This window comes from Filobasidium floriforme (assembly GCF_021052385.1).
Source record: "Filobasidium floriforme strain CBS 6241 chromosome Unknown HD553scaffold_15, whole genome shotgun sequence".
Taxonomy (NCBI): domain Eukaryota; kingdom Fungi; phylum Basidiomycota; class Tremellomycetes; order Filobasidiales; family Filobasidiaceae; genus Filobasidium; species Filobasidium floriforme.
Genome location: NW_025763636.1, coordinates 580,259 through 593,158, shown reverse-complemented (window position 1 = coordinate 593,158; position 12,900 = coordinate 580,259). Strand labels below are relative to the sequence as shown.

The 12,900-nt window shown below is 51.6% G+C and overlaps 4 protein-coding genes across 4 annotated transcripts; 1 reads left to right on the top strand and 3 right to left on the bottom strand.

Moving 5' to 3' along the window:
* Positions 1–752: 752 nt before the first annotated feature.
* Positions 753–1,447, top strand: HD553DRAFT_343463 (uncharacterized protein; the record flags this gene model as incomplete). Its single annotated transcript, XM_046182880.1, has 2 exons — positions 753–1,308; positions 1,377–1,447. The coding sequence occupies 2 exons, from the start codon at positions 753–755 to the stop codon at positions 1,445–1,447; spliced, it is 627 nt and encodes a 208-aa protein (XP_046035493.1).
* Positions 1,448–2,836: 1,389 nt separating this feature from the next.
* HD553DRAFT_64296 (uncharacterized protein) lies at positions 2,837–3,950 on the bottom strand. Its single transcript, XM_046184383.1, has 4 exons — positions 3,797–3,950; positions 3,257–3,706; positions 2,987–3,175; positions 2,837–2,929 (listed from the first exon to the last, which is right to left on the bottom strand). The coding sequence occupies exons 1-3, from the start codon at positions 3,865–3,867 to the stop codon at positions 3,097–3,099; spliced, it is 600 nt and encodes a 199-aa protein (XP_046035492.1). The 5' UTR covers positions 3,868–3,950; the 3' UTR covers positions 2,837–2,929; positions 2,987–3,096.
* Positions 3,664–4,793, bottom strand: HD553DRAFT_64310 (uncharacterized protein). The gene is made up of 2 exons (XM_046184384.1): positions 3,797–4,793; positions 3,664–3,706 (listed from the first exon to the last, which is right to left on the bottom strand). Exon 1 carries the CDS (start codon positions 4,604–4,606, stop codon positions 3,950–3,952), a length of 657 nt encoding a protein of 218 aa, XP_046035491.1. The 5' UTR covers positions 4,607–4,793; the 3' UTR covers positions 3,664–3,706; positions 3,797–3,949.
* Positions 4,794–7,289: 2,496 nt separating this feature from the next.
* Positions 7,290–12,684, bottom strand: HD553DRAFT_324960 (uncharacterized protein; the record flags this gene model as incomplete). The annotated part of the gene is made up of 10 exons (XM_046181549.1): positions 7,290–7,787; positions 7,850–7,980; positions 8,050–8,414; positions 8,481–8,588; positions 8,649–8,660; positions 8,730–8,832; positions 9,236–9,334; positions 9,434–10,096; positions 10,711–10,858; positions 12,238–12,684. 10 exons carry the CDS (start codon positions 12,682–12,684, stop codon positions 7,290–7,292), a joined length of 2,574 nt encoding a protein of 857 aa, XP_046035490.1.
* Positions 12,685–12,900: the final 216 nt, after the last annotated feature.

Here is a 12,900-nt window from a genome sequence, read left to right as displayed (position 1 = left end):
TGGGTAGCTGACGGCGCAGCCTTGCCGCGGTGATGTCTAGACTGGCCCTAGCGCTGTCAAACTGCTGGACCTCTGCTTGCAGGACCTCCAGACGTTTAGGGAGCTGTGGAGAACAGTCGCACCGAGCGATGGCTCGGAGATCCAGGGTACGGATGATCTCCCTCTCGGCTGCCGGAGAGAGGTTGAAAACGCCCGAGAGGACCTGTTGTCGTACCAACGTGTCAAGTCGGAGATCGAGGGTACTCAAGATCTCTCGCTTGGTGTCCGAATCGAGATCGTATGCTCCCGCCAATAGCTCTTGTCGAACCGCTGCGTCAAGTTGCGGATCATGAGTGACCTTGAGAGCTTTGGGGTGACGCTGCTCATCCAAGCCTGTGTTCGAGGTGGCGGACAGTTTGCGGATTCTAGAGTCGGAGTTCTTGGTCTTAGACATGATGACGGAGCGGGTAGTTACCGGAGGCCGGCATATGAGCAGATCCGTACCGGATTTATGTCCTGACTTTTGACAGAAAATCGAGATCAGTACCGCTCGAAGGTCCTGATCGGTGACAGAAAAGTGAGCACGGTCGACGCGCATGTTCGAGGAGCCTCTGATCTAGAGCAGCTAGAGCAGACAGGTCGTATCGTGGTCGGACAACAACGAAGTATGGCTACAAGCACGAGCTAGAGCTACCAACAGCCGCCAGTGCCCTATCTTAAACGTTGTATTCACTCTTGTGCCACCCTTCTTGAAGCTCGACTCTCACAACTCTATGAACTGCGTCACCTCCGACGATCCGCCTGATCCCCGTCTATCGCTTCACTCAGATCCCTCAGACTTGAGCGGCAACAAGTCGACGGGTGCCAACGACAACAACCACGCCGAGAATCATACTGGTGGCCCAGCCGACTTCCGCTCCACTCTAGCCAAACGACAGACATCTCAAAAGTACGAGACATCGGAAAAAGGTCGAGCCAATCGGTGCCGCATCAAAGCACGGCTGAAAGAGCGTCGAGACGTCGCCAGACATCTGAAAGCGGCTGAGACAGCGCTGAGCAAGGCTTCGGATCTCGGTCGCACGGCAGGGGAGGTTGAGCAGCTGCGAAATACCATTCAATTTCTGCAAGCTCGAGCCACGGACCTGGCAGAACAAAAGGGGAAGCGCCGCTCTCGACCTCCCGAATCGACAAACGACCCGGCAGGTCAGTCCCAGAAACGTCTGGCTCAGCTGGAAGCCAAGCGAGTACGGTCTCGCGAGCGTTACCGTGAGAAAAAGGAAATGATGGAGGCCGGGCAGGTTGGGACGAGGAATGAAGGAAAGCTATGCGGTGAGCATCATCAAATGGAGAGGAGTCATCAAGCCGAAACTCGGCTGATTACAGGCTCTTGTCGGCAGACCCAGCCGGCAACCATGAACTGATCGTCGACAATGGAGATCACCCGTCCACTCATCGACCACGTCTTTGAGGAAGTTTGATCCGTCTCGATAGGGGGTGATCGGTTCATCGATCCGGGATGGGTTGTCAAGGGCAATGCGCCCCCGGACACACTCTGGCAGGGCGGCAAGGGCTGGTACGTCCTGTGGCAGAGACCACCGTGTGCGCAGGGCTTGGGTTGTATTACTACTGTGTAAAATCGGCGAGAATGTAGTGATCAGGCGGGAAGTGGGGCGATGAATGCGATTCGATAGCGATCTATGACCAGTTGTCGTCAAGCCACGACTGTGTCGTCTACATGAGCGTCTAGTTACTGCTCTCGTGTACTTCTAGTTCGACGAGCTGTGAAGGATAATAGACTCGAAGCCAGCTTGATCTGCATTCGCTGCGGCCGTAAGCGCCGGTGCAAAGTTCATGGCGAAAACCCCCTCAACTCTTCGGTGGATCGATGGGAGATACGCATGCGTTTTGGCGGGTCATGTACTCCCCGATCACCAATCCTATGAATAGCGACTTCGATTGACAGTCGAGTGTATGACCCTTCGGGCGAAGCTCATCTTATTATCTATCCTGATCGTTACCGGACTTCGAACCCACCTTCCGCCCGTTTGCGTTGTGGAGCTAGTTGTAGACCCTACCATCCCAGGCCAGGCGGGACCTTTTCTGCCAGAGCTCCTGGTAGGGTAGAGTCCGACTTGTATGTCAGTGAGGATCAAGCTTGCGAGCCTTGCTGTGGGGAGTCAAGCAGAATCCGATATCCTCCATATCGAGCGGGGTCGGAGATCTACAGAACGATACAGCATCAGCGCGTCGGGCGGACCATTGAGGAACGTAGACCGGATCGCACTTACAGAACTGGGCGACTTTAGCTTGACACGTCCACGATTTGGCCTAGGAGTGCTATCTACGTTGAGCACCGGCTCGGATGCCGAGTCGGTCTCCCTGAAGCAGGATGTCTCTCCGCCTGACAATACCAACCGTTAGTATCGTCATCGTCCATCGACAGAAGGGTTCACCCTTACCTTTGCTCCGAGAATACCACGAGCGGCCCAGCCTGGGATTCCACCAGTCTCGACGTCAGATCGCTAGATCATCTTGATAGGATTTGGGAGCGACGACTCACTCGCATTTTGAACTCCACCGTTGATCTCCCTTGAGCTTCGGAGCGAGTCTCGCAGACACCGCTGGTGCAATACCATCATGTACGCCCCGAAACATGCTTTTCGTAGTTCCGGCGACACATTCAAGCGCGATAACTGCTGATCCGAGATCCTCCGTGGTAATAGGCTCGCCACTCGATGGGCTCGTGGTCACAGCTCCGGATCTTGCTGCACCTGCCTACGATTCCCGACCTCCTGAGGAGGTGTCCCGCGGATTGCGGCTTGTGTCAGGGTCCGTCTACGGGATCCTTGGGAGCGCCGCCGGGATCGTAGCTCTCCGTCGGACTCGTGATGAGCCTTCTCGGACCTCGTTCCGGGAGGGCTGTCCCGAGATCCAGCCCGCAAGATCCCGTCTGCCCTCGTGTCAGCATTCATATCCTACGAAGGTAGCAATCGCTCCGCGGATTCACTCTCAATAAGACTCTCAATAAGCCTTGGGACGGGACGGAGACAAGATCGGAGGTCGTTCCAAAAGGTCCTCTGGGAGCCGATCGAATAGATACCTTGTTGGTCTCGCGCTTCAACTTAGCTGGGTAAGCGGGTGAGGGCTGTGAAACCTGATCTTCGGAGGACCGCCCTGATGATTCGTTGTACCATCGCTTTGTTATGGGGGAGAATATTAAAAACGAAGATATATGCGAGCTGAAACAGGTGACTGGAACGTTAGGAAGTTGGCTTACGGTGACGTTCGAGAAGAGCGGCATAACGTCCGAAAGCTGGGACATCGCTCGTCAGCCCAGACTGTCGCAGTCTTGCTTCCAGATGAGCGAAGTGTATTGATTGGCAGCGGATACGGGAGAGCGGGCATCGAGGATGAAGGCGGGAGTGTGGATACCAAGGCGGAGTAATACTTCGCCGGGGCCTGGGAATTCAGCCAGGAATTACAGCCACCGGCGGGAACAAAGCTGGTGCTGAGACGACGGAGACGGCAGAAATAGTGAGCATCGGAGACCCCAGGTTTATGGAGGGGGATCATGGGAACACAGCGAAGACGGATCGAGTCTGGGTGATGCCTTGCGGTGTAAGGAGATGTAGGGGCGGCACATGTGTGAACGGCGAAACAGCCACTCACTTGGTGCATCCGATATCTGACAAGTGACACGCATATAGGCCTAGATTCACCATCAGTGCTAGTGACAAGTCATATGAGGATAGAGGATAGAGGTCAGTTCGCGCATGGGATAATTGACATGTGGGTATCAGGGCCCTGTATCACTCACGTCGAGATCAACAGCGCGGTGAACGATGACACCTCAGGCCTGCGAGGTGGATGACGGTCATTGCCAGGCATCCCTCAAGGTGCAGCGGTTTCGCTCGCCATACTGGTATAGCGTAAGCGTTGTCGCAGTTCAGTAGAACGAGCGGACTGGAAATCACTGTCGAGCAACGCACGATACTCGGTTAGCAAATACGGGTATGGCGAGTGTCGCGACTGAGCACATGCCGGCGAAAGTGCCTCCCGCTGAGAACGAGACCAAGAGCGAGGACCAAGAGGAAGTCAAAAAAGCGTCGGCAGGAGGAAAGGTAGAAGACGCGGTCGTGCAAAGAAAAGACGGAGAACGGAAGAAAGCAGAAAGGAAAGAGAGGAGAAGAGACGCAGAACGAGAAAGACAGAAGAGAGGAGTAAAGATACAGAACGAAGAAGGAGAGAAAAAGAGGAGAGAAAAAGAGGAGAGAAAAAGAGGAGAGAAAAAGAGGAGAGAAAAAGAGGAGAGAAAAGACATAGAACGAAAGACGAGAGAAAGAGAGGAGAGAAGACACAGAACCAAAGACGAGAGAAAAAGAGGAGAGAAGACACAGAACGAAAAAGGAGAGGAAAAAGAGAGAGAGCAGAGACAAAGCGAAAAGGGAAAGAAGAGAGGCGAAAAGACGCAAAACGAAAAAGGAGGGTGATAGAAAGAGGGGTTCGGACAGCAGGAAATGCGGCTCGGGACACACGACAGATATGGTGTAAGCTCACTTGTCGAATGGCATCCCTGGACCGCCTGATGGGTATCCCTCGTCCTCCTAGTGTAGAGCGTCCAGGTCATCCTCCAGGATTTCAATGCTGCAGCGCTGAAGTTATAACATCGTCGAAGCGGGCGGGTCGTCCCTTGGCTGCAGACGGGCCGTCTGGTTTTTGAGCACCGTTGTTGTTGTGGTTGTTGTTGTTCAAAGGGCAACCCGTTCCGAGAAAAAACAGCAGGGCGACGCGTACCCGGATGATGATGCTCGGCGCGCTAAGAGCGAAGATGAACACTACGAGAACGGAATGGGGACACGGTCGATTCCTGACACTGCGCGCTCCCCGGAAATATAGGTCGTTAGCTCGTTAGGGCCTGTTTACTAGCACTTTGACTATTCTTGACCGTTCCCACCAAATTCTACGTTTTACTGGTGACTGGCTGACAAATTTGGAACTGCAAGGAAGGCCCAAGGACGGGGTCAATGGTAGACTGTTTTTTCTCGCTCCCGCCCTGATTGACGTAAACACGTAAGATTCAACTTCACCTATCCACATGATTTCAATTGACATTCTAGATGATGTAGACAACGGTGAAACACTACTACAACGTTGTAGATAGCATGTACAACATCATGGGGACCTCTAGTTTCACCCTCAAAATTAGTCACATCAATATGTATGTCTAGTTTGTCATTGACACCTAAAAACGCGCGAACTTATGAAGTCCGACAGCGTGAGCGGCCAATCTGTTACGGGAAAATCACGTGAGTCGACCAACTGGGACACGGGCTCATTGCACAGACATCAGCATACACCTAAGTCCGGCTCGACGAGACGAACCCGGTTCCCTCGGAGCAGATTCGGTCGCTCCCACCATTCACCGAAACAACAAGACACTCTCGACACACATCACAAACAGGTACAAGGACCTCGAGGGACCTCTACAACCTTGTTTGAATCCCGACAACCCTACTCGACGGCCTTAGGAACAGATGGAACTCAAACTCACCTCTTTAACCGAATCCGGCCACGCTCGACAGGATTCACTTGTTTGCCATCTCGACTTTCCGGTTTTGCCATCTCTCAGCATTCTTTTGTTTTTAGGATTCTTCAGTGTTTATCAGTCTCGTCTATATATAAATAGTTAGAGGAACTTGACCGTATTCGATAGAGGACGCTCTGTAATAGTAAAAGGTCAAGTTCCGATATCACATTCAATACACGCCTATCTGACTTGTTACAACATCTTCAAGACGTGTTGCGGAGAGGTCGCAACCCAATGTTACAGACCGACCCAAACTCGGCCTCCACACAACATACCAGTCACAACATGCCAGTCACACCGTACAACCTACAACCTACAACCGTTATGGACCAACACTATTCCGACACCTATCATCGTTGTACAGACACCTGTCAATATTGTCTTGACACCTATCACTATCTCAGAACAACACATGTCGCTACCTAAATAGTATACAAGACAGGCCCTACGGATGTCATTGTACTTTCTCTCATGTCTTCTCTTCTTTTCCCAAGAAGAATTATCATATGTTACATCCCTAAACCTTAGCCATCCAACTACCGTTGTGGGTGTTGTACCTTGTTGAAACGGAACGTAGCTGACTTCTCGTCCTTCTCCCCACCCTTACTGCGTATCTTGTTCACCTCAGCGGCGACAGTCGCCCACATACCACGTTTGAAACCGTTATCGGCTCGTCGACCTCGACGTTGTTCCTCCGTAAGCAGTTCTAACATCAAACGATCATCCGCTAACGTCCACTGAGCGTTCTTACGACCTCCCTCGGACTTTACGGCACCAGTAGGACCTCCCTTAGCAACCTGCGTCACCTCGTAACCTTCCAACGCCATCAAAGGGGGGTTTTCGAGCGACATCACCTCGACTACCGATATATGGTCAAACGACGTTGTTCCACTCGCCACTGGTTGCCGGCTACCTTCTCCTGGGTGTCGAGAGACCTCTCTTTGCTGTGAGTCACTAGCAATAACGTCCGGGTACATCGTAGCGCTGGTATAGGGTCGTTTGGGTGAAATTTTGGGGATATTCGCGATATTTGACGGTTTGTAAGTACGATTCGTGTTCAGCGTCGTGGTTCTACAAACCCCAACTCCCCTAGCAAAACACTAGCCGGCCCTGGGTTACCCAAACCGCAATTGTAGACGCAAAAAATCCGGTCTCGAGCGTCAATTCTCGGCGACTATAATCGATCGAAAGACCACGTGCAGCGAGGATACAAATCCCCAGCGTATTACTAGCGTCGGCGTAACAGAGTCGCCGCTTACCACTTTGGGCCTGTTCTAGACGTATTATAGACACATCTCGACGTCGCGAAGGAAAACTCGCTGGAGACGAGACAAAACCTGTCGGGGATGAGACAACGTAATATTGCGTAAGGGTGGCTTGCCGCGAGGGTGACGTAAGCGTATCACGTGATGTCTACCAAGCATGTAGACTACCGACTCCCTCTTGTACGAAACTCTATGTAGACCGTCGTATCGTTACGAGGTGTCGAAGACCAGTTTATCAGCGACATATCAATTGATATGAACAAACACGCCGAATGGGGAGGAATTCCACCTCCCCCAGTATAAATACAACGTAAGGGGGGGGAATTTCACCCCCCCCGTTGTCTATCGAAATTAAGAATCTTTGAAAAACCCAAAGATAATCGAACCGGTTGAGAGCAGTTCTGGAATTTAAAAATCAGGATCTTACTCCTGTCGACCCTGCCGTATCGTTACGCCGGTCAGTTCTCGTCGTCGGAACCGGTGATGTGCTCCGTGTGGGAGACGAAAGGGTGGTTCCCGTCGTGACCACGAGCCGCGTGACAGAGACCGGCCTTCAACTGCTCACGAATGAGCAGGACGTGTCCTTGTCGAGCCTCCTTGGTCATTTGACCTTGGGAAAAGATCGTCTCGAGGACGGCGTCGATCCTCTTCATCGGATGAGCGGTAGGGTCGTTGGCGATGTCCCCGACACGAGGGTCCCGAGCGTGGCAGACGGCCTTCTTGTCCTTGCATTGGCCGCAAGTGCGTTCGTCGGGCGACCCAAGGTTCTTTCGGCAGAGGAAGACGGGGCCGTACTTGACACAGTGGACGAAGGGGCGGTGGATGTTGTCGGGATCGATACCGGGGTTGCTGATGACGAGCTGGTTCTCATCGATGTAAGAAGGGGGCTCGTTCTTCTCGATCACCCTTTGGTAACAACCGAGGCAGGCGACCTGCCATCCACCGCGCCATTGATCCTAGATGTAAAGTCAAATCGTAAGCTAACATCGATGAACAACGATGTAATCGAACGACTCACCAACCAGCCGTTGATCGGCTTGATGTTGACCTTCCCGGATCGGTTAGGCCTCAACCACCCCATCAGCAAGTCCACGGGCGGGAAGATAGGAAGAACCGCGCGTTCCTCCTCGTCGACGATGATCTTGGCGACTGAACGAAAGAAAAATACGAATAAGATAAGCACCGTAACGATACGACGTGAATGAACACATTACTCACTCATCTGGTCGTCCCTCCACCCGGCCTTGTCGTTCTTCACCCCGCCTTTGTCGACCTTGATCTGAAGACAGGCGACGTACGCCCCAGTGTTGAGACGCATGACCGGCTTGGTGTTGTCGTTAGGAAGGTAGGGAATTTCGGCGCCGTCGACCTTCGACACGATCTGCCTGCGAGTCTTCTTGGAGGGGGAATGATCGATTCCCTTCCTTCCCCCCTTGGCGATACGTTGGGCCTCGTTGTTGGCCGCGACATATTGATCGATCCAATCCTCGAACGAGACGAAGCCGGTCGGGTGACCTTTAAGACCGGGATGGGGCAGGTTTTCCGGCCATTCGAGGAGGTATTCGAGACGAAAGAGTTTTGCGCTAGACATATCGATCCCTATCAGCGACAAGACGTATAGCAACAACGAGAAAAAGCTATAGACTCACAGCTCTTCGTTCTGAGCCTGAATCTGATGCTGGGCGTTCAAGAGGGCCTTATCCGCCTTTGAGACCACCTGGAGTTCTTCATCGGAGTCGAGGTCCGGCATGGTTGCACTGTAAAACATAGCATCGATGATCAGATTGAGTATAAAGACAGTCGAACGCGGTACTAACAAAATGAGTTTGCTGGCGATGAAGAACAACAATGATCAGTTGAGAGTCCTTTGTACGCCGTATCGATACGAGAGGACTCACAAAAGTAAACAAGAGAACGAATCCCACTTATTCCAAGTCCGAGTACGAGTCCCGAATTGAAGAGTAGGTGAATAAAGGTGAATTGAAGTGAAAGGGGGATCTCCTGGAATCGTAGATGAGCTGTCGAGTTATATGTTTTTTGTTTTGTTAGGCGAAGAAAACCTGTCGACGTGTCGTACGATGGTGATGTCATGACTCGGCCAACCAGATTCCAGCATGGAGGGGTTGAAACACATCGTCTTGACGACGGTGGTCGTATGAGACATTGTTCAAACTCAAATCTAATTCTGGCATATCTAACAGAGGAATACGCGACATAAAGAACGATCCACAGAACAAGCGGCTTTATCCGACGCGCGCTAAACTCTCAAAGGCATGTTGAAACGATCAAAAGGTCCTTTGACTTTTTTCCATACGCCGTATCGTTACGGGGAGGGTTTTAATTGGAGTTTGGCTCATCAATCATCCTTGTCGTCGAGGCTGAGTTGATGGAGCGAGCATCACACCAACGCTCAGGTCCCCCTGCCTTTCGAGAACATCGGTTCCTGGAGTTCTTTCAATGGAAAGGGTGCTCATCGCTCTACCGTTGTTCGATTGTTGCGATGCTGCTCAACGAGCAGATCCTGCTAATACCTCAGCCTGCACGATTGCAAGGCCTTGCTTGCACTTGGGTGAACGATAGTTATGTGGCCCCCCACACACACTGCACGAGACTGGAGCTCTATCCGTAGTGGTAGGTGCGCTCGAAGTCCGAGCCCGTTCTTGATTGATGATGTTCTCGTGACGAGAATAGGCTCTGCCTGTCTTGGCAACAGGGGTATCGACAGCAGCCGGTGGATCGACACGAGCTAGCGTTTCAGCCAAGCCATGCGACTGTCGATAGCTCGGCGCGACAGCATTCTTCTTTTTCTTTTTCTCTTTTCCCACGTGTACCGCCTTCATGGGATCGAGAATGGTTGGATCATCTTCTCCTCTCGGTGGTAGAGCATCTCGATCAACAGGGATGTATCGATTGACGATTGGGGGAGCGATGTTTGCCCTCGTTCTTAGTTCCAATTCGCCTGTTTCCCTCGTAACGATACGGGGAATATAATGCCCGATCGCTTGAGCCTCTTCTACCAGCTGTTTTTCGTGTACCAGATGCCAATGGCTGTGTATCTCGTGTAGTTTGATAGGCTGTACTCTAACTCCGCGTATGAGACTATCAAACACGTGCTTGCAGGGTAAGCCTGTGCTTTGCGTATAGAGACATAGCCCAGGGAGTTTGAACATCTCGCCCGTGTCGATATCCTCTTCCCAAACATCTTTGCACCTGTCGAGTGGTTTGTGCTGGACCATGCTGGCACGAGCATGGGCATAAGGACCCACTATCATAAGACGTTGTGGTGCTAATCCCGGTCTTCGGAATCAAACGTCGATGACGACGTCAAACAACAACTCGTCTGAGTTGGCGGTAGGGTAGGTAGGTAGGGTTGCTAAGCCTAGGAGTGGTAAGGGATGTCCAGGTAGGCAAGTGCTGTTCCCGGTAGACTATAGGGGGTGGGGTGGTAGGTAAAGTCGTGTAAAAGTCACGTGACTCCGGTCACGTGATGTACAAAGGTAGATGGGATATCTCCGATCAATCGCGATACGTCGAAGTCGTATAAACTCGAAACCTCTCGGGGTGGTAAGCTAGCAAGGGCCGTACTCTGACGCCGATCTACTTAACCTTGTCCGGAAGCCAGCTATAGATCCGTCGTCTAAGCGAGTGATGGGGAGTGATCGTGAAACGCGAAGCGGCGAATCAGCGAGGTCGAACGGTAGGTGTATACCGAAGGTGAAATGTAGGATAAAAGCTATGAATAAACGTCTACTACTGGTCTCTCTACTGCTTGCTTTTTTTTTTTTTTTTTTTTTTTTTTACAACGGCGAAACGGCGATAGAAAGAGGGGAATCGAATAGGGAGGTGGGGGACCTATATACGTGTCTAGCGTACGCTTACGCCAGCGCGACCGAGTAAAGTACCGGAACGATCTATACTCCGGGCCGTGCGTCTTCCGCTTCTCCTCTGCCCGTACGCCTCGACCTATACACGTGTATCCCGTCTCCCGTCGTTCGATGAAACCTTCTAATCCACCGTCGGCTGCCGTCTAGTAATCCACCGTGACCAACAGCGGCGAGGTCGAGGTAGTCGAGAGCGAACCGCGGATGTAGGAAGTAGACGACCGTCGGGGCCGATAAATCCTGTCACCACAACGTTACGGCGTTTACAAAAGAATATTGAACCCACCAGTGCTAGACTAGGCGGAAGTTCCACCCATCCTCGCCCTTGTTCGTGTGCGTGTTTGGTAAAGATACGGTATTGACCAGCTGTCATATATCGTAGCACATTGTTGGTGACATGGTACAGATCACTAGCTCGAGCGTTCAAAGAACGTTTGAGAGCTGCATGTGATCCTTCGACGACACTCGTGGCTGTTGCATTCAGGTGGAATTTTCCCCTCGTGGCATAAGCACAGAAGTATTCGGCGTCGTTGAACAGTGTCATCATGTAGGTACATGCAGCCTCTGTATCGTCGCGATAGGTCCACTCCATTGCAAAGGAGGTGAGCACCTCCTCGAATTCAGTGAGCGTGGGAGCTCGTACAATGCGATACCAATGGGCAAGCATCTTGTTCCAATCCTCCTCGGCTATTCCCTTCTTACGAGACACGATGTTCTTGTTGATATGCCAGATGCAGAGCAATTTTGTCGTCTCTGGATAGACACGGTCGATAGCGTTTCGAAGAGCCTTATCATTATCGGTGACGAATGTTTTCACCGGAACGATACGTAGTAAATCTCTGAGGTTATGCATCGCCCAAAGATAATCGTCTTCTTGTTCCCTGGCTAAATATCCGAAGGCAATTGTAAAAGAACAATTCGCCCCGGTTGCTGCCACCACATGGAAGAGAGGCAGCTTGAATTTGTTGGTACGATAGGTACAGTCGATATAGAGAACTTCCCCATAGTGTTTGCCCAGCGCGAGTGCCATCGGATCGGTAATAAGTAGGTGTGTGAGTTCACCAAACTGTCCGAACTTGGCGGCGTGATGTGACCCTGAATTTTTCAGTTCTTGGATCAAGGTGTCGGTCCGCGTACGACCTCCCCCTCCTATACGATAGTATCGAGATCGCATGGTGTAGATCTCTTGTTCCGACACAAGAGTTTCCCGATTTTTGCGTTTAGCAGTTTCTCGAAGTGAAGCAAGAATCCTATTGCTATTGATTCCTGCATCAAACGCAGCTAGAACAGCGACGGTTTCAGCTGCAGTCGGTTTTCGATGGATATGTTGAGAGCGTGCTGAAGGGTCGCGAGGATGGTTGTGACGTAGTTCTTTAGCCATGATCGACCACATTCCTTTTGATAGTTTGGCATATAACTTAAATTCACAACCTCGACGTTTGGTGGTGGGTCGGCGGTTCGTCATAGGCCCGATTTCAGTTAAGTAGGCATGAGACGGTTTATAAACCCCACTGTACGGGCATACGAGATACACATAGGCAACTTCGCCTTTCCTGTCTTTAGCTGTACTACCCTTGCGTACAGCATAGCCATTCTGTTTGCCATGCAGATTGACAGCGTCGATGAGAGCAGTAAGGGTAAAGGTGGGGCTGATAGGGGGGAGCCGAACATGGAAGTCATCGCTTGGAGGTTGGTCGGGAAGGTCGGGAGGGAGGTTTATGTCGGTAATCTCATCGGCAAGTTGATAAAGGTCTTGGACGGCGGCTAGGGGAGAGGGAATACATTCGATGTCGAGTTCCGCCTCCTCTTCCTCGTCGGGCAAAGGAATTGGATCGTATAGAGGGAAATCGAAGGGGGAAGACGGCGAGAGATCATTGATCGGGGTATTAACGACTGGAAGCTTCCATTCTTCTTCCGCGAAGGGTGATTCCACCACGCCTTGGGCATGTAATTGAGCGAGTAGGGCGTCCATACTAAAGATGATGTGGGTTTATACTACGTTTGATTGTAAGGGCTGTACACCTCGTACAAACACTTCTCGTGTAGAAGCAGTGTTTATGATGTGTTGATGTACGTCGTATCGTTACGGTGGGGTCACCCGAGTATAGCTCTCAATTTCAAACAGACGTCGGACATTGCCAATATTCTTACGTCATATTACGTTGAATTACGTTGTCTCGTCCCCGGC